General features: G+C 35.4%; 3 protein-coding genes across 3 annotated transcripts; 1 reads left to right on the forward strand and 2 right to left on the reverse strand.

The window, feature by feature from the left end:
• Window positions 1-459: 459 nt before the first annotated feature.
• Window positions 460-6,904, forward strand: LOC131603487 (calmodulin-binding transcription activator 4-like). Its single transcript, XM_058875802.1, has 14 exons — window positions 460-537; window positions 670-732; window positions 1,084-1,215; window positions 2,176-2,291; window positions 2,426-2,514; window positions 2,772-2,817; window positions 3,194-3,650; window positions 3,792-3,892; window positions 4,016-4,106; window positions 4,199-4,419; window positions 4,583-5,256; window positions 5,400-5,982; window positions 6,109-6,396; window positions 6,590-6,904. The coding sequence occupies exons 2-14, from the start codon at window positions 723-725 to the stop codon at window positions 6,680-6,682; spliced, it is 2,901 nt and encodes a 966-aa protein (XP_058731785.1). The 5' UTR covers window positions 460-537; window positions 670-722; the 3' UTR covers window positions 6,683-6,904.
• A 2,140-nt stretch (window positions 6,905-9,044) lies between these two features.
• LOC131603488 (nuclear transport factor 2A-like) lies at window positions 9,045-10,611 on the reverse strand. The gene is made up of 2 exons (XM_058875803.1): window positions 10,268-10,611; window positions 9,045-9,392 (listed from the first exon to the last, which is right to left on the reverse strand). The coding sequence occupies exons 1-2, from the start codon at window positions 10,562-10,564 to the stop codon at window positions 9,318-9,320; spliced, it is 372 nt and encodes a 123-aa protein (XP_058731786.1). The 5' UTR covers window positions 10,565-10,611; the 3' UTR covers window positions 9,045-9,317.
• A 2,811-nt stretch (window positions 10,612-13,422) lies between these two features.
• Window positions 13,423-18,442, reverse strand: LOC131603490 (histidine kinase 3-like). The gene is made up of 9 exons (XM_058875804.1): window positions 17,408-18,442; window positions 16,784-17,065; window positions 16,541-16,710; window positions 15,993-16,392; window positions 15,850-15,901; window positions 15,538-15,767; window positions 15,322-15,420; window positions 14,059-15,194; window positions 13,423-13,958 (listed from the first exon to the last, which is right to left on the reverse strand). The coding sequence occupies exons 1-9, from the start codon at window positions 17,738-17,740 to the stop codon at window positions 13,745-13,747; spliced, it is 2,916 nt and encodes a 971-aa protein (XP_058731787.1). The 5' UTR covers window positions 17,741-18,442; the 3' UTR covers window positions 13,423-13,744.
• Window positions 18,443-18,735: the final 293 nt, after the last annotated feature.

The raw sequence follows: 18,735 nt of genomic DNA on the forward strand, positions 1-18,735 counted from the left end.
AAAGTCTATAAAGCCTTGTAGGCCGGCCTATATTTTCATATATATTAAAATTAGACTAAATAAGTTAGCCTATATATGCATATATATTAGAAAAAGTGTTAAATAGATTGGTCTATATATGCATATATATTAGAAAAAAATGCTAAATAGGTCGGTCTAAATGTTCATATATATGCGACCTATAAGTCTTCTTAAGTAATACGAACTAGTTGAAAACACTAATAAGAAAGAGGCTTTTAAATAGGCTTTTAGGCCAGGCCAGGCTTTTAAAAAGGCCAGGCCAGGCTGAAAAAACGAGCCTATAGTAGGCCATAGGCCAGGCTCAGGCCTTGTAAGTTTATCGTAGGCCAGGCCCAGGCCTTATAAAGCCTAGCCTAGCCTAGCCTATTCCCACCCCTACATACAGTACTATAAAGCAAATAACAATCTCAAATACTAAATAAAAATTACAAGTCTCGTTGGTTTTAGTCTTTAATCGGTCGTTGTCGCCGAGTTGTTATTTGTTTAATACTATTATTATTATTATCTATCTGACCAGTAAGTAAACACCTTCACCTTCAATTCTTCAATTTTATTTCTACAACCTTTTCGCTTTTCTTTCGATTTTCCAGCTCCGTCTTGAACCAAATCACAATTTTCACTACAACACAGCAATTTCCACTGTTTCAGAACCAAAAAATGCTCTCTGCCTTTTGATTTGATCATCCAGATTCAGTTATACCATGGCATCTGGTAAACATGTTTACTTTTTTTTTCTGTTTGGTCAATAGTATTGTCTTTAAAATTTTCAGGTTAGTTTGTTGAGAATGAAAGGGCGTTGAATTGATTTTGACTAGGTTTGATTTTTAGATTCGGTAGTTGAATTGGGGACCATCACGGTTTTATTTTGTAAATCACGTTAAAGTAGTTTACTGTATTCTCTATATCATGCTTTATACTTGACATGTATCTATCTGTGTCTTGCATTTTGGTTTTGTTTAAATTGTTTTGCTCTCTTTGACACATTTTGCTTCTAACTAATTCATTGGAATTTGGATTAATTGATAGGAGAGTTTTACTTATTTATCATTGTTCTTGTCTCAGGTTACGAATATGATATCAATGATCTGTATCAAGAAGCTCAAAGGAGATGGTTGAAGCCGGCAGAAGTGATGTACATTTTGCAGAATAATGAAAAGTACCAGTTCACTCAAGAGCCACCGCAACAGCCAACAAGTAATCTCTTTATTCAATTGATGATAGAAATTTAAAAAATTGACGCCTTTTACTCTTACTGTATTAAGGCATATGAACTGTTAGTTGTTAGTTAGGAGCTCTGAAACACGGACATCTTTAAGATTAGGCGTGTTCCTGTATTTGACACGCGTCAGTGTCTGACACCTGTACAACAAGTGTCGTATTTCATTTTTTTTTTTTTGCTTCGGCACACCTTAGACACTCCTCAGACACTTTTACGAGAGTTAAAAATGTGTCGAAGAAGTGATGATCAATGAATGGATTTAAATTCATTGAATTTGATTACACCATTTTTAGCTTTTTGGTATAGTAGATAGACAAATGAAGATAAAAAACTATTATATTTTGTTTAGGAACTTTTTTAAAATGAAACAAATTGCTCGGTTTAGATGCTTTTATATAAATTAGTATTGTCAACATATCAGTGTCGTGTAAAGTCTCTGCATCGCAGTCGGTGCTTCATAGGTTAGGAGTAACTGTTTGTAGTTAAGTTAGTTATAAGTTGAGTCAACTAATTAATTGGTGTTAGTTTATAGCCTTGTAGCTTGTTACTCATATATAAGTTGAATTCACCAGAGACATTACACTAAAGCCCTGTTGGGATAAAAACTTACTTAGACACTTATAGCATGAGTGTTTATCATATCAATACTTTTGTATAAGTTATTCCTATAACAAGATAAAATAAAGTCAATTTGTTTTCATATACAAACATGTCAAAAGCTGTTTCCATAAGGTTTCTCAAATAGTCTCACAAGTCACAACTGCATATGTTAGTAGATAAATTCAAATAGACTGTTAAGAGGAATAATTTCATATAATAGAGTTTTCTGTTGTTCCATTTCTTGCCAATTCCATTTCATAAGATCATGTTTATTTCTATAGAATGACTATAATTGCTTCTGCATGTTTAACATTATCAATTGGTCTCCTAAACAGGTGGTTCCCTATTTCTGTTTAACAGAAGAGTACTGCGTTTCTTCCGTAAAGATGGTCATGCTTGGCGGAAGAAAAGAGATGGAAGAGCTGTAGGAGAAGCCCACGAACGGCTGAAGGTGCATTATAAGTGTTTATGCTCTTATGTTTATTAGTTGTTCGCGAAAAAGGAAAATTTAGTATGTGCTTTTACCACATTTTGATTTTTATTTTTCATTTCGCTTTGAATAATAAAAAAAATCTGCATGACTAGGTTGGAAATGTTGAAGCCATAAACTGTTACTATGCACATGGAGAGCAGAACCCTAATTTCCAGAGACGGAGCTATTGGATGTTGGACCCGTGAGTATTTTTTTCTGTTACATAGCTGCTTATCCCTCATACTATCAAGTTTATTATCGCATTTTGTATATCCTTTAAAATGAAGAGCATGCAATTTTTTGGTAAAAGCACATACTGCAGGTAACTAAATATTAAAAGAATTGCCGAGATTATAGCGTTTTGACACGAATTCAACCTTCAATCTTCATAATTTGATCATCTATATGTTATTGTAGCAGCTGTTGTCCTTAATCACTTCTGCTGTTGTTTCATGGCAGGGAATTTGACTATATTGTTCTCGTTCATTACAGAGACACGGGCGAGGTAAGTCTTCAGAACGTGATTTCAGATAAGCATTGAAAGAGTACCTCGTAATTTTTATAGTATCACTCTAAAGAGACTGGGGAAAGGAGTTCTTTTGCAAGATAGTTCATTTTCTAACTGTGTTCCAATCCTTATTAGATGTATTACAGTTTACGACTTCCTCCTTTTACACTGTCTGTGAAATATCAACCATTTTCCATACTCTTATGTACTAAAATTTTGTAAATGACTCCTCTAATAATCCATAAGCTGTTTATATCGTTCCTGTATGGCAATTGTTTGATCATATTATGTTATTCACCATGTTCTTAGCAACAGTAAGATACTTTCGGTCAGTAGTAGATTTCACATTACTGTTTACACGCACATGTTGCAGGGAAGGCTCAGTTCTGGACCTGGCACACAATTGTCACCGGGTTCCTCTTCTGCGTTCAGTCAGAGTCCTAGGTCGTTTAATACTCAGAATCGAGGTTCAACGTTTGTTGATGATTCCTATGGACCTAATCAGAGTTTCTCCAGTCCTGGATCTGCAGAAGTTACCTCTGATATATTCATTTTGAACAATGGAATGGGTCACTCTGAAGGAACGGAAGCAGAATCAGGAACCTCAACTGAACTTAAGGTTACTCAAGCTTTACGCCGATTGGAGGAGCAGTTAAGTTTGAATGATGAAAGCTTTGAAGAAATTGTTCCCTTCTACAATGAGAATGAAGCTACCCATGATTCAAAACCACAGAATCATCAAGGGGTGATCTACAAGCAAGAGGAATCTGCTTCTCTCTCTGGACCAAATAGTCAGGGGCTGCTATATGACGGATATAATGGGAGGCAAGGTATATAAAAAACGTCAGCTGTTGAAAATATATACATGCTTTAAATCAGTGTAGATATTTTCTCCACCACTTCCTTAAAATTAAACATCATCTGCTTAGGGAGGAGAGTAAAAATGCTAAAAGTGGTGTATATTCTTGTAGGTGATAGTGGTGAAAGTTATTGTGAATTACTAGACCGTAATTTCGCTGATGGAAATGAAAAGGCTTTATCTTGGAAAAATGTATACTTGCCTGCTGAAAATGTAAGTATTGCTAGAACATATTTCACAAAATTTGTATCATTTATCAAAATTAATATTTGCTCAAATGTTGAAATAATATTTTTTTTTCGTGTCTCTTCAATTATTAAAATTTGATACTTAAAGCAAGAGAGCTCACAATCTTCAATAAGGGAACCAGTTACGAACCAGGAAAACTGTTGGAGGACAAATTTCAACACTGATAATGCTGGAAACTGTATGATTTACTTTCACCTTATCAATTTAACATTTATTTTTTGGCTTATTTTGGAGTTCCTCCCACCTCTGATGCGCCTCACATGTCACCAGCTGTTTTCTCACTACCTCAAGGTGTTGGTGGAGGCACACTTCCATATTCTTCTATGGTAGAAACACAAGATACTCGTTCTGGCTACTATGCACCATTGTTTGACCAAAGCCAAATTGGAGCATCTCATGATGCATGTTCAAGCTTAACAGTTTCACAAAAACAGAAATTTACTATTAAGGCAATCTCCCCAGAATGGGGTTATGCCTCTGAGACTACAAAGGTTTGTGCCTTTCAAGGCTTTTTGCTTGCTTGCCCTATACTATGATTTATAACTAGCGGTATCTCTGAACATTTGAACATTGAAAAAGCTCATTCTTGTCTTTAAAATGATTTTATTGATGCATTCCTTATTTGATTCCTAAAGCCCCATGTGTTGTGCACAGGTTTTCATTATTGGATCTTTTCTTTGTCGTCCCTCTGATTCTGCCTGGGCCTGTATGCTTGGTGACGTTGAAGTTCCCGTTGAGATAATTCAGGATGGTGTAATGTGTTGTGAAGTTCCATCTCACATTCCTGGAAATGTTACTTTGTGTATTACTTCTGGAAACCGAGAGTCATGCAGTGAAGTAAGAGAGTTTGAGTATCGTGATAACACCAAGAGTTGCACCAAATGTAGTCCATTGCAAATAGAAGGCACTAGAACTCCAGACGAGCTGTTATTACTTGCTAGATTTGGGCAGGTGCTCCTTTCCGCGTCACCTATAAGTGATGATAACAATGAATCGGGAATTTTCATAAAACAGAAAGCTGATGATGATTCATGGAGCCATATTATAGATTCTCTTCTATTTGGCGGTGGAACTTCTTCTAGTACTTCCAATTGGCTTCTTGAAGAGCTTCTAAAGGATAAGCTACAGCAGTGGCTTACTTGCAGATCCAGGAGAGTAGATGAAGAAACAGGCTGTTCGTTGACCAAGAAAGAACAAGGGATTATTCACATGGTTGCTGGGTTGGGTTTTGAGTGGGCCTTGAACCCTATTCTCAGCTGTGGTGTGAATATAAATTTCCGCGACATCAGCGGGTGGACTGCCCTTCATTGGGCTGCACGTTTTGGGAGGTAATGGAAATTTTCAAAATGCTTCTCATATCAGAAATCATTTGAACATCATTCTTTCAACGTTAAACACTTTCATGATTTAGCGGATTCTTTCTAAAGTATTTTGTATGTTTTTTGACTGAAGTGTTTGTTATTCCCTACAGGGAAAAAATGGTTGCGTCGCTTTTAGCATCTGGTGCATCTGCTGGAGCAGTGACAGATCCTAATAAACAAGATCCAATTGGTAAAACTGCAGCATCAATTGCAGCCAGCAGCGGACATAAAGGACTGGCAGGGTATCTTTCAGAGGTAGCTATAACAAGCCACCTGTCATCTCTTACACTTGAAGAGAGTGAGCTATCTAAAAGTTCTGCGGAGCTTCAAGCTGATTTAACTGTTAGTAATGCCTCCAAGGAAAATATTGCTTTCAGTGAGGACCGGGCCTCGCTCAAAGATTCGTTAGCTGCTGTAAGAAATACAACTCAGGCAGCTGCTCGAATACAAGCTGCTTTTCGTTCACATTCATTTAGAAAACGGAGAGTAAAAGAAGCAGTTGGTGTTATGAGTGGACATAATATCGATGCAAATAGCATTGAAGACATGCCAGAGCTTTATGCTTTATCAAAACTGGCCTTTCGGAACTCACGAGAACATAACTCAGCTGCATTATCAATTCAGAAAAAATATCGAGGTTGGAAAGATCGAAGGGATTTCTTATCATTGCGCCAAAAAGTTGTGAAGATACAGGTAATTGATGTTAGCTTTACAGTTTGACCCTAAAAAAATGAAATAATTAGAGCTCCATAAGTCGCAGAGATTTCTTATCAACTGCATTATTATCAAGCTTCAGTTATTTATAATTTATTTTGGCAGGCTCATGTGAGGGGTTACCAAGTTAGGAAGCATTACCGAGTATTATGGGCGGTTGGAATCTTGGACAAAGTTGTGCTAAGATGGCGTAGAAAAGGAGTTGGTTTGCGAGGTTTCAAACCAGAGACGGAGATTAATGAAAATGAAGATGAAGATATTCTCAAGGTGTTCAGAAAACAGAAAGTAGATGTTGAAATCAAAGAGGCTGTCTCAAGGGTGCTGTCCATGGTCAAATCTCCTGATGCTCGGGATCAATATCATCGCATGCTTGAGAAGTACCGTCAAGCCAAGGTAAGTTAGTCTTCAAAGCTGCATAATGAAATATTGATTTATAAATTATAAGGTTTCTGCTATCGGGTTATCCATCATTCATAGGTCATTTTATACTTAGTTAGAAGTAACCATGCAGATCTATATAAATCATTTTGACTTTAGAGTATCATTGTTTTGTGTTACAACGTATAACTTGGCAACTTTTTTGCAGGCTGAACTTGCGAGTACGAGTGAAGAAAAATTGATAACAACTTCTATAGAAGATTATTTAAACATGGAGGATGATTCTTATCAATATCCCTAGGGAGCAATGCTAACGTTATTGATTTCCACCCTATTGAATTATCAGTTTCCGCCATCAACGTTTTGTTGGTCTTTGTATTTGTATCTAGACTAGATGCTTAGAACAAGCTAACGTGTTTGCTGTTGAAACAGTAGATTGTATGTATGTTAGTGATGATGAAAATTAATCTCTGTAAAGCATAAAATGGTTGTGAATGCAGGTAGGACATGGTTTTGAGTTGAAGGAACTGAGTTTATTTTTTCCTCTCATTTGATCATGATATATGTTTGAAATTTAGATATTTGCTTGTGGCTGCTTATAGGCATCTAGAATGGTAGGATCACATTGGATTCTGTATAGGATATATGTTGGAAGACGCATTTGTCTTTTTAGAGAAAGTATTATTTGGGGTTGCTCTTGTTAAGCACAAGTAGTACTAATGATTGCATAAACAATGCTCATGTGTTTTGAAAGAGCGCGGATCAGCTGGGTTGGGCCTTTCAAGATTTTAGGGTTTATATATGAAAGGGAATTTCTTTTTTCATTCTTAGATGCATCTCTGAAATATATCAAGTACACATTCGAAGATGCAACTCCAGACTAAATAAGTGTAATAGGGATTAGAGGCGGCTCACTTGTTTGCGTTCAATTTTGTGAAAAATTGGGGTCCAGAGATGCATCTCGAAACTCTAGAGACATTTTGGGATTTTTACCAAAGGTTTGTGAGAAGGTATAGAAGTGGAAAAAGAAATTCTCTATATGAAAGGGAATTTTAAAATTGCATAGGAGTTTGTCCGGATAATCTATTCGCACAAAAATATAGCTTGCATTTGAATTTTACTATTTGAACGAAGCAAATTGAGGTAATTTTAGAAATTATAAAAAAACAAAACAGAAGATCATTTGGAGTTGCATCTCTAGAGAGACTCTTAGTTTTTGAAAAAATAAGGAGAAAATAAGGGTCTCTCGGGAGATGTATCTTTGAAGTATATCATGCAGACATGATCATGCATGTAAGGTCCTTATTGCTCTACAACTTTTATAAATAGGGTTTCTCAATCCATTTTCTTTACACAAACCAGAATGTCTACATATCCCCATCTTGCTTTTGTATATTTCAATGGCACAAAACCCCTACTTCAATTTCGGATTTGCGAGGATATATTTCTCGTCGATCTGAAAACCAAACTGAATACTCTCATGCAATATTTAAAAAATCGAAGAGTTGTCAAGCTCGAGTACCGTTCACCCTCGATAGACAACGAATAAAATATACGATTCACAATACTGTAGATGATGATTTAAAGGTGATGTGAAGTACCTTTTACCTTTACTCAACAAAGGTTCCGATTGAATTAGATGCGACAATTCAAAGATCAACCAGTGATATTATAAGAATGTTACAACGTTTCGAACCACCTATTTTTAACATGTAATGTTTAATTTTGGTAATATTTATCTATGTAATGTTTATTTTGGAGTTAATTTAAGTTGATTCAATTTCATTCTACCATTATTTATTTCAGCCTGTTTCTGCTTTGATCAAACAGAGTATACTATTAAAAATGCATCTCCAAAAAACTCACAGACTAATGCATCAAGGGAGATTACGAAGATGCATCTCCAAATCAACTTTTCGTGCATACGGAGATCCATCCCCGGATCAAATATTTATACATTAAGAGGTTCTCATAATTTTTACTTCAATTATGTGTGAAAAAAGTGTTCAAAAATATATCTCCGAACATTGAAGATATTTTAGTCTTTTCGAACCCCTGAGAAGTCCATCATAAGCGGGGGCGAATAGCCCATTTTACTTATGAACCACTTTAAAAGTAGAAGAGAGGCTGCCTTCTCTCATTTCACACGTCTTCTAACATGCGACTTATTTGGAATTTTGAATTGGGGCCGCCATGTTTGCAAAGTGAAACGGCAGCAAAAGATGCTGAGGAACTTCATTAAAATATAGTGATATAGTGATATGTAAGTAAATGTGAAAAAAATATTTTGAACTCTTCATTTAACAACAACTTTTCATTCTCGCCTTTCTACATGGAAATATATCCCAAATTTTGTAAAAGAAAAGTACCCGAAAGAGTTCAATGAGGCTAATGATTCGAAAGTTTCTGCTATCTCTATTTGCAATCGAAGCTATGGTCCTCAAGTCAAATGACTAATCAGCAATAAAATGCAATCATCAAAATTAATGCACTAATAACTTAATAACCACAACTTTAACCACAATTATACTCATTTATATAAACTGATTGTCTTTTTCGAAGAAGAAAAACCAAGATTGCGATATTAGTCCTGCTGGTGAAAATAACAAACCTACATTGGGTAAGTAAACATAAAAAATACTGTGATAGCATGCATAAACCAATTTGTTGAGAAGTGAACTAGATAGAGATGCTTGGATCCCATATCTCAGATCAGAAATATATTTTGGGGTTTAAATCTCCCATACCAAATAAAAATGTCGACAATTTATCCTTGAAGATTTTTTCTGATAAATCACAACCGAAAATTCTAAACACAACAGGTACAATTAAGCATCCAACACAATCAACCAACAAAATGAACCCATTTTCAATCTGAAACAATTAAATCAAACAACTTCATTGGCCTTTCAGGTCATATATTTGATGGTGTATCTTCAGGCATAGTTCAAACGGAATATGTCATTCTGCACATAATAGCTTCCTTGCTGTGTTGGTATCAAATGGAACATCTGAAAACAGAAAGTGACAAGTTAAGTCATTGAAAGAAACTATGAATGAGAGCAGGTCAAAAAAGAAAAGAAAAAAAGGAAAAGAGCCATCAGAATTAAATAAATATTTCTAATTATACAGGAAACACAACTTATGCCATTACCAGTATCAGAGCACAACTTGGACATCCCATGATTTCAGCAAATAACCATCCATACACATACAATATTTTTAAGTGATTTGAAACATCAATTTGACAAAAGAAATATGAAACCAATAGTTAATTACTATACCAGCTTCATGGTATAAACATCTACATTACAAAGTAAATATTCATACTATTATAGACAACCTCTTTAAATTCCACCAAGACATAAATTATCACACTCACATGAAATCCTTCTTTAGGTTCTCTGTAGTAAAAAAAAACTACCTTCATTTATCACCAAAACCTTAATCCTTTTATTTGGTAGTTCGGTCACAAAGATCCATCTATCCAAACATAACCTAACTCATACATGTTAACTTTGTCATTCAGAAGTAGCTGCCAAGTTCTAGTAGGGATCAGCACTTCCATATTATTTTGAGAAATAATTAGGGTAAAAAAACTTTAGGATTTGAAGGTGGATCTTGATTGAAGTAAAGAATAAAGTCTCGAAATTCAACCATCTTATTACATACTAGGTCATAGTTAAGTGCATCCTAATTATAAACGATTGAAAATTCACCAGAACTTCATCCCCTTGTGCAATTACCCTAAATTTCAATCAGTGGCAAATAGTAACAGTATTACGATAACCTAATCTTAACCTAATACTAATAATAACAATGATAATAAAACATTGTAATATTTAATAGCATCGACAATCTGAAAATAAAGAAGCGAAAAAGTGACCTGACTGAATTTGAGGGCGTGTTGTTCACCGCCGAGTTGAAGGTTACCGCTGACGAAGACAAGCATGCCAGCGTTGACGGTGGAAGGTTGGCAATCGACGGTGGTGATGGAGTGATGGCACTGCTGGAAAGGGAGAGAAGTGAGCTTGGCGACGATGTTGGGGGAACCTTGAATCTTCTGACCTTCGAAGGTGAGCATGGATCCTTCTTGGTAAAGAGTGGCAAGTCCGGCACGGTTGTTGTCGAAGGTGGTGTAGTAGTGCTCCACAAATGCCTTTGCCAACGCGTCTGGATCCATCTCTCTCTCTTTCTCTCTGTCTCTCTCTTTCTGTACGCTACCCCCTCTCTATGCCCTGTTTTATATTGTGTTTGGAATTTGATTCTTCAATTTTTAAAATTATCAATATCGAACAAAATAATATTTTATTTTCAAAATTAATAATGTACTTCTTTAAATGGTTGTTTTGAGGTTTAGAAGAATTTGAATCCCTGTCAATTTTTTTTTTCCACCAATAGAGAGATCGAATCCGGGTAAGAGAGATCGAATCGTAGTTCTTTTTACCAAGTTCAGCGTCAATCACCAATCGACCAACTAATGATTATAGTAAATAATATTTAAAATTAAATAATTATATATAAAATTATATTAAAGTTTAAATATTATTAAAATATATATGAAATAAAATATAAAAATATATTATTAAGTCTATTTTCCATCAGTTTTTCTACTATATGTGTTATCCAAGACTCTTTAATATTTTCAGTTCTAATAATATTATGCCTAGTCTTACCACACATTAAACGTAATATCTTCACCTTAACTAAATTTACTTTATTCTCGTGTTAATTCTTAAACACCTATATTTTGTCCCTGTATAACATCGCATGTCATACCGCAATTCGATAAAATTTTCCTTTCAATTTGAGCAGTACCTTTGCGTCACATGGAACCCCTTAAACCCTCATTCATTTCAGCCACCCAACTTGAATTCATTGATTTACACCCTCTTCTATTTCGCCATCATTTTGTATTAAGACCTAAGATAATTAAACCGCGTGACAGACCATTTCCTTATTACAATAGATTTTCATCAAGGTTCAACCTTATGCCCTGCCTTGGGTGAAAAGACCCAACTTTCATCTCTAAGTTAGAAACACTTCTTCTTTTATTGAACTTACATTCCATATATTCCGTTTTACTTCTGCTCGTCTCCACGTCTTTAACCTCTGGTTTAAATCCTTCTTCGTTTATTCAAGTAGGATTATATCATCCGCAAAAAGCATGCATCTCGATGCTAGTTCTTGGATGTGTTCTGCAAGTACATCCAAAATTAAGTTAAAAAGGTAGGGGCCTGTTGAACCTTGATGCAAATATATTGTAATGGAAAAATTGTTTGTCTATTCATACATATCTTGGGTAACTCAAATAAATATAATCCTAACCTCTTTATTCTCGAGGATTTTTAACAAAATCTCGTAGGCACTCCATCATACGTCTTCTCCTAATCAATAAAAGTAAGTGCAAGTTTTGTTGGTTTGTCTGATACCGCTCCATCACATGTCGTAGTAGATAGATCGCTTTTATGGTCGACCTTCCAGGCATAAAATCTAATTGATTCTCAGTGACTTAGTCTATTTTTTTAGTCTCCGTTCAATCATTTTCTCATAACTTCATGGTATGACTCATAAGTTTAATTCCCTTATAATTTTCATAATTTTATATATCCCCTTTGTTCTTATAGATTGAAATTAGAGTGTTTCTTCTCCATTTATCCGACATTTGCTTTAATCTCATTATTTCATTAAAGAGTTTGGTAAGTCATTCAATACCTTTATCTTCAAGAACTTTCCACACTTCAATCGATATGTTGTCTGACACAACCACCTTAATGTTACTCATCATTTTCAACACTTCTTTTACCACTTATTTCTAAATTCAACAGTAGTAATTATAGTTTTGATCTTCTGCTCTAAAGTCAAGCCTCTTAGAATCTTGTGAGATATAATATCCTTTATCACATAAATTATAGAAATAAGTCTTCCACCTATCCTTTATATCTTTTTCCTTAACCAAGTGTTTGTCTTCTTCATCTTTAACACACTTCACTTGATCCAAATTTTTTGTTTTCTTTCTCTTCCCTTAGTAAGCCTATATATAAATTGCGTCCCTAATTGATTCCTAAATATTAATATAATTCATTAAAACCTTGGGTTCTTGCTTCACTCACCGCATTCTTAATCTCATTCTTATATATACATAATTTTCGGCATTTTTACACCTACAACCGTCTTTAAAATATATTTTTTTACTGTAACTTTACTCTGAACACTTTCATTCCACCACCACGATTATTTACCCTTAGGTCCAAAACCTCTTTATTCACCTAACGTCTCTTTAGCCACTTTTCTAATCTCTTAGATTATCTTATTCCACATATCATTTGTACTTCCTTGAAGTTGTCCAAACTCTCCCTCCAAGATCTTGTGTTGGAAATTTTCTCATTGTGTTCTCAATCGGTTCTATTGGAATATAATTTGTGAATTAATTCGTTGATTTGGTGATTTTTTGGATTTTTTTTCAAGAACTCATGAACTCAAGAACACAAAAATGGCAAAATCATGATTCTTAACTGTTTCAAGCAAATGTATACACTATTAGAAGCCGAATTTTGCCATGAGTTTGATTCTAATTAATTCTTCATAAAACCTCATATCCAAGCCGGATCGAGCGTGTTTATATTCGAATTTCATGTCACTTTTTGCTTCGATTTGTCAAATTCATAGTTTGTTTTGCAATTTTAAATACATATTTGAAATCGTGGTGAAATTCCGGTTCTAACTATATATAATTTGTGAAACCGAACTGTGAGTCAAGCTAATTATTATGGGTCAAGATGATGATTGCGGGTCTGAAACCGGATTGAGGTGATCCGGCTAAAGGTTGAAGATGATAATTACGAATTTTTATTTTTTTATTATAAATAAAATAAAAATAAGAAGCTCAAGTTAGATTAATTCAAAAAATAAGAATAACACACCTTCATATAACACCATCTACCATCTCGAATGACTTTTTTAAAAAAGTCATTTTTACAACTTTATCGTAGAAACTCCCGTGCTTCAAAGCTGAATTCGGCACTCTTATTAAGAAGAGAATGATGCGAAAGTGTAAGTGTTAAATTAGCTTTATTTTTTGAATCATACATATACATGGTTAAAATGGTGCCTTTGTTTCCAAGAACCTACTTTAATACATGTAACATACATACACAAGATGAGACATTGACTAACTTTACATGGAAGAAGAAGAATCAATGAGTTTTCAAATCCTACTATGTACACTCCTTGTCACTAAAACAATATTCTAAAGTTGTTGTTCTGTTCTTCATTTCTACATTCCCTTCCCTTTTCTGTGATGATGATTGATAGATGACAAACATTCTAGATAGAAACAACAAAACATTTCTGTATCTTCTTTTTAAGATGCCAGAAAAAACCGACAAACTTCTCTATAAAGCTGTTCAGCTTCAAATGGTTTTGAAACATATCCATCCATTCCACACCTTAAGCATTCCTCATGTGTAGCTTGAATCACATCTGCAGTCATAGCTAAAATCGGCACATGCCACTTTATAGATACTTCCATGTTCTCATTATGTTCCATCTCTCTGATTCTCTTCGTAGCTTCAAAACTGTCGAAAAGTTTATGTTAGTACATAAGTTATGATATTTTTGAGGCAACAAGTTAGAGTTTGCAAGAAAAATTATACTAGTAGTAATTCTTATCCGTACCCGTCCATTTCTGGCATTTGAATATCCATGAAACAAGCGTCGAACTGATGAGGCGGCTTCAGCGAAGAGATAGCGTCTTTTCCACTGCTAACACAAACCACTTCTGCTCCATACTTTTTCAAAGCACCGGCTGCTACTGCGCGGTTCACGCCATTGTCGTCTACAATTAGAATTTTCCTCCCAACAAGAAGATGGCTAAGAGACAAATTGTGAAGGTCTCTATTTAGAGTTCTCTTGTCCCTGACATTCATTGCTCGCTGTAGTGACGCAGCGAGCATGCTTGCTCTAAGAGGCTTTGTAATGATAGTAGGATTATCAACATCTGAGGTTACACTGCTAGTTTTAGGAGAGCTACTACTAGAGTTAACAAGAATGAATAGCTTTGGAGGAAGACCGGGATCGACTTTCCTTGTGCTATTGAAAAAATGAGATGACATGCTTGAATCTCTATACCAAACTTCTTGATCAATCAAGACAATGTTGATAACGGCATTCCCTTTGTTTATGGTTGATAAACCTTGGTTCAAATCCGAAACCGTTTCAACGTGGATGCCGAGGCGTTGGATGTGATATTGAGATACTTTGCCTCTAATAGGCCTTGGATCAATGACCAACGCGTTCATACCCTCGAATTCTGAAGATGCAGGTTGAGATTGGTTATTGATTTGCGGTGTTTTACTCTCGTTAGAACTGAGGAGTCCATTGGTGAATACCGCGGTAAAAGTGAAAGTGGAACCTGTTTTTGGTTCACTTGCAAATCCAATTTCACCCTTCATGAGGCCAACCAAACACTTGCTAATGCTTAGTCCAATGCCAGTTCCTCCATGTTTTCGCGAGATGGACGAACCTGCTTGCATGAATGGAGTGAAGATGAGGGGTTGAGATTCTCTAGGAATACCATCGCCGGTATCTTCAACTGATACAATCAAATTGATGAGATCAGTAGAGGTGGAAGAGAAGGAACCAAGTGGTCCTTCTTGGCTGAAAGCCTTGAATCCCTTCCAACTCAAGCAACTATTCGTAACGGGGAAACCGCTCAAAGTGTTTTCGGGATTTGATTCATTGTCAACCTCTATGGAATGAACAATCTCTTCAACAAGATGAATGGTCACAAAAATATGTCCTTTGTCCGTGAACTGCAATACAATTATAAAATCAGTTATACGTAAGCGCTTATGCAATAAGTTTTTGAATAAGCTGTTTATCCAAATAGGGTCTAAGTGACATGCATGATTCATAAAGCTCTTTCTCACATAAATTCACCTTAATTGAGTTTCCCATGAGATTAGTAATGATTTGACGAAACCTTCCCGGGTCGCCTATTAGTAGTTTCGGAACATGATCTGAAACATAAGCTGCCAACTGCAATTTTCAAACAATTCATTCAAAAGAAGAAATGAGCTATAATTAGATAATGCTTGTTTCGAAGTTTTCATCATGATCGAATTGAAATGCATCAGTAAACAAGAGATATATTACCTCTACTCCTTTTCCTTGGGACTTATCAGAAAATAGTAACAATACATCATCCAAAATCGAGCGTATGTCAAAAAGCACTTTCTCAAGCTCAAGCTTACCAAATTCAATCTTGGCCTGATCCAAAACCTCATTTATAAGTGACACTAGAGCTTTTCCACTTTCCTGTGCTGTTCTGACATATTCTTGCTGTGTTACATCTAAATCTGTGTCCATAAGCATATGCATCATCCCTGAAAATACAACAATATAGAACAAAGTTATGGCTTATTGAGCTCTTCCTATATACTAAACCATAGGCATTACACAACTCACCTAAAACACCATTCATCGGTGTTCTGATTTCGTGCGAGACAGTGGCAAGAAACTGCAGTTATAAATTGTAATCGATCAACTACACATGATTAGTGCAGGTTGAGCCATTTTTCTTATGCAAATTAAAAAAAATATATAGAAACCTGTGATTTTGCTACATCGGCTGCTTCTGCGCGTTTTGTAAGCTCCATCATCTCTCGGCAATCCTCTTCTACTGTGGCAATTCGATTCACCGTGGCATAGAAAATATGTCCAACAAGGAGAGCAATAACAAGAATTCCAATTGAAGTAGTTATCACAACCCAAGGCCATGGTGGTTTATGTTTGAACCTACAATGCATCTCATGTTTTCTGAAAGGGTCTCCAAAGTTAAGAGTGCTGACATGATTGAACACATCCCCGGTTATATTTGAGCCATACATTGCAATTGGATGTGTATGATTTGTAGTGTCATACACATTAACAATTACACTTTGCTTGCTAGCAAGTTGCTCAAGCAATTTCTCGACTAATGATTCGACATCAAATACCCCGCCAATATACCTGGACAATATATAGACCAGATACATTCGTTATTCGTTATTCAATGAATCTAAAAAGTAAACATTTTCTAAATAAGACCAGAGGGAGTAAATGAAAAAACAAAAAACTAATGGCATGAGATTCATCAAGTTCCAAAAAACATGCATACCCATTAGTTGCTTGAATCCTTTCATTTGGAGTTGCATTTGATGGAAGATATCTCTTGTAAACAGCAAATGTTAGTATAACACCTAGACGATTTGATTTGAGAAGCCTGAAAGGCGCAGTTAAAACTCCTTTGCCTGATTCTCTCGCACGCAACACATTATCGCGATCTTCCTGTTGAGTAACAAGTGTGAATATAACAAATGTCTAATTCTCAAAAGAAAGTTTTATCTTCATCAAAACCTACCTTTCCAGAAAGCACATCAACCGAAATGACATGTGAGATTGTATCTTGTGCAAATATGACAGGAGCATATTCTTCCTGAATAGGAGATGGCTCCAATGCTTCTGTATCATAATCATCCTTATGAACTGGATTCTGCTCCAGAGTATCCATTCTCTTGATAACCCAACCTTGTTGCTTCTCAAATTGTTCCCTCTCATAATGAAGCACTCTTACAGCATATGCAACACCACTTGTTAAAGGCCTCTCAAATGCTGTTCTTTCTGTGTAGCTAGCAAAAGTCCTCTACATAATTTACAAGTTAGATTCACATACAAGCAATTAAGGTTATTATTGCAAGAGTATGAAGCACCGACACAACACATACACCTCACATGACACTGACACGTCAATACTGCTAATAGTCTAACAAAACGAATCTACAGTGACCACATGTGTCGGTATCTTATTGATGTCTGCACTAACACATGTCAGACACCAAACATGTCTTTTAACAAAAGCGTCTGTATTAAAAAAAGATTACACATCATGTGATGGTATTGTATTGATGTCTGCACTGTACTGACACGTGTCAGACACCAAACACATCTTTTATCAGAAGCGTCTGTATTAAAAAAATATTAGTACCTGATCAATGGCTGAGGGGCTCTTGGAATGATGAAAAGTTGAGATCAAAATAGACATAGCTTGAATATGGTTCATACTAACATTAAACTGATCCTGAACAATCCTAGCCCTTTCATCACACATACTTGCAAGAGTTTCTTTCCTCTTCTCAGTAGCTTGTAAACTCATAAAGCAAAAGATCCACAAAGACACCACAGTCCAACCCAATACCCATGTCAACAAAAGCCTCCTCCAAAACTCTCTCTTCACTCTCTTTGACCCAATATACTGATAATACTGTCGATTGATTTTGTAACCATTCCCTGAAATCTTCTCCCACCATTTCAGCCACATCTTGGTATCACTCACTCCACTGTTAAATGAATACTTACAACTTGCAACTAACAACACCAAATTGCTAAAAATGTTGTGAAAAAACAACTACACAAAAAAATCTCTCAGCTTCTACTACTAAGCAAGTTAAAGTGAAAATTGAAAAGAAAAAGTTAAGCACTGAAATTAACTAATTAAACACCCTTATAGAAGAATGATAAGATTCTGAGTTTCTAATTCTTAACAGAAATTGATACTTGTCAGTAGCAGGTACCAAAAGGAGAGGCCAATAGTAAACCTACAAAAGATTCGAATTTTATCATCATTCTACACAGAAACTCTAGCTTTCACTGCAGGGTCATATTCTATTCTATATACCAAAACAAGAACAACAAAAACACACGTGACAGTTCAATGTTTGTCTCTTCTTCTAGTAGAAGCTAAACTACTCACTGTAGAAACATAAACAGAATGAGTTGATGAAACTAAGAAGAATAAATTTGTCAAAGAAAGAGATAAATAACTGACTGTGTCCAATTGAGAAACAATAGCAATAAATGTGTATATATATATTGTTTTAGAGTGCGGTTCCTCAGCTTTTTATCTGTTTTATATGTTGAGGATCCGCACTCATTATTTTATAGGAAAATAATGATTGACTTGATATTTTATTATATTTATAATATATTTGTATGATGGTACAGTTAATAATGTAGAGAAGAGAAAGTTATGGTTCCACTAAGTTGAAACTCACAACTTTTGTTTACTTTGTGTTCACATCCCTATCTATCTATTTGTACAATTCAGTAGACAAGTTCTTCACGCATAGTTGTTACTTAGTTAAGCTATCTGCTTACGTGTGTTTGTCTGTTTTGCTGTCTTTTTTAATACCGAAACTGCCCTTGCATGGAACCAAATTTTCAAGAATATGCATCATCATCACTTTACCAAAGTTGCCATTGGAAAACAGCCAGTCAAAAGAGAGGGCAATGCATGATGAGAAATTCTCGACTCAA

This window comes from Vicia villosa, linkage group LG5, assembly GCF_029867415.1.
Source record: "Vicia villosa cultivar HV-30 ecotype Madison, WI linkage group LG5, Vvil1.0, whole genome shotgun sequence".
In the NCBI taxonomy this organism is placed as follows: Eukaryota; Viridiplantae; Streptophyta; class Magnoliopsida; order Fabales; family Fabaceae; genus Vicia; species Vicia villosa.

Bases quoted from the DNA above. Each gene is read 5' to 3' on its own strand.
- LOC131603487 (XM_058875802.1), top strand. The intron at 1,216-2,175 runs GTAATCTCTTTA...TCTCCTAAACAG, and splicing joins GCCACCGCAACAGCCAACAA to GTGGTTCCCTATTTCTGTTT. The intron at 4,420-4,582 runs GTTTGTGCCTTT...TGTTGTGCACAG, and splicing joins ATGCCTCTGAGACTACAAAG to GTTTTCATTATTGGATCTTT.
- LOC131603490 (XM_058875804.1), bottom strand. From the start codon at position 17,740: ATGTGGCTGAAATGGTGGGAGAAGATTTCAGGGAATGGTTACAAAATC. The intron at 16,711-16,783 runs GTAGGTTTTGAT...GTTACTCAACAG, and splicing joins TTGATGTGCTTTCTGGAAAG to GAAGATCGCGATAATGTGTT. The intron at 15,421-15,537 runs GTAATATATCTC...TGAAAATTGCAG, and splicing joins CCCAAGGAAAAGGAGTAGAG to TTGGCAGCTTATGTTTCAGA.
- LOC131603488 (XM_058875803.1), bottom strand. From the start codon at position 10,564: ATGGATCCAGACGCGTTGGCAAAGGCATTTGTGGAGCACTACTACACC. The intron at 9,393-10,267 runs GTCACTTTTTCG...TTCTGTTTTCAG, and splicing joins ACGCCCTCAAATTCAGTCAG to ATGTTCCATTTGATACCAAC.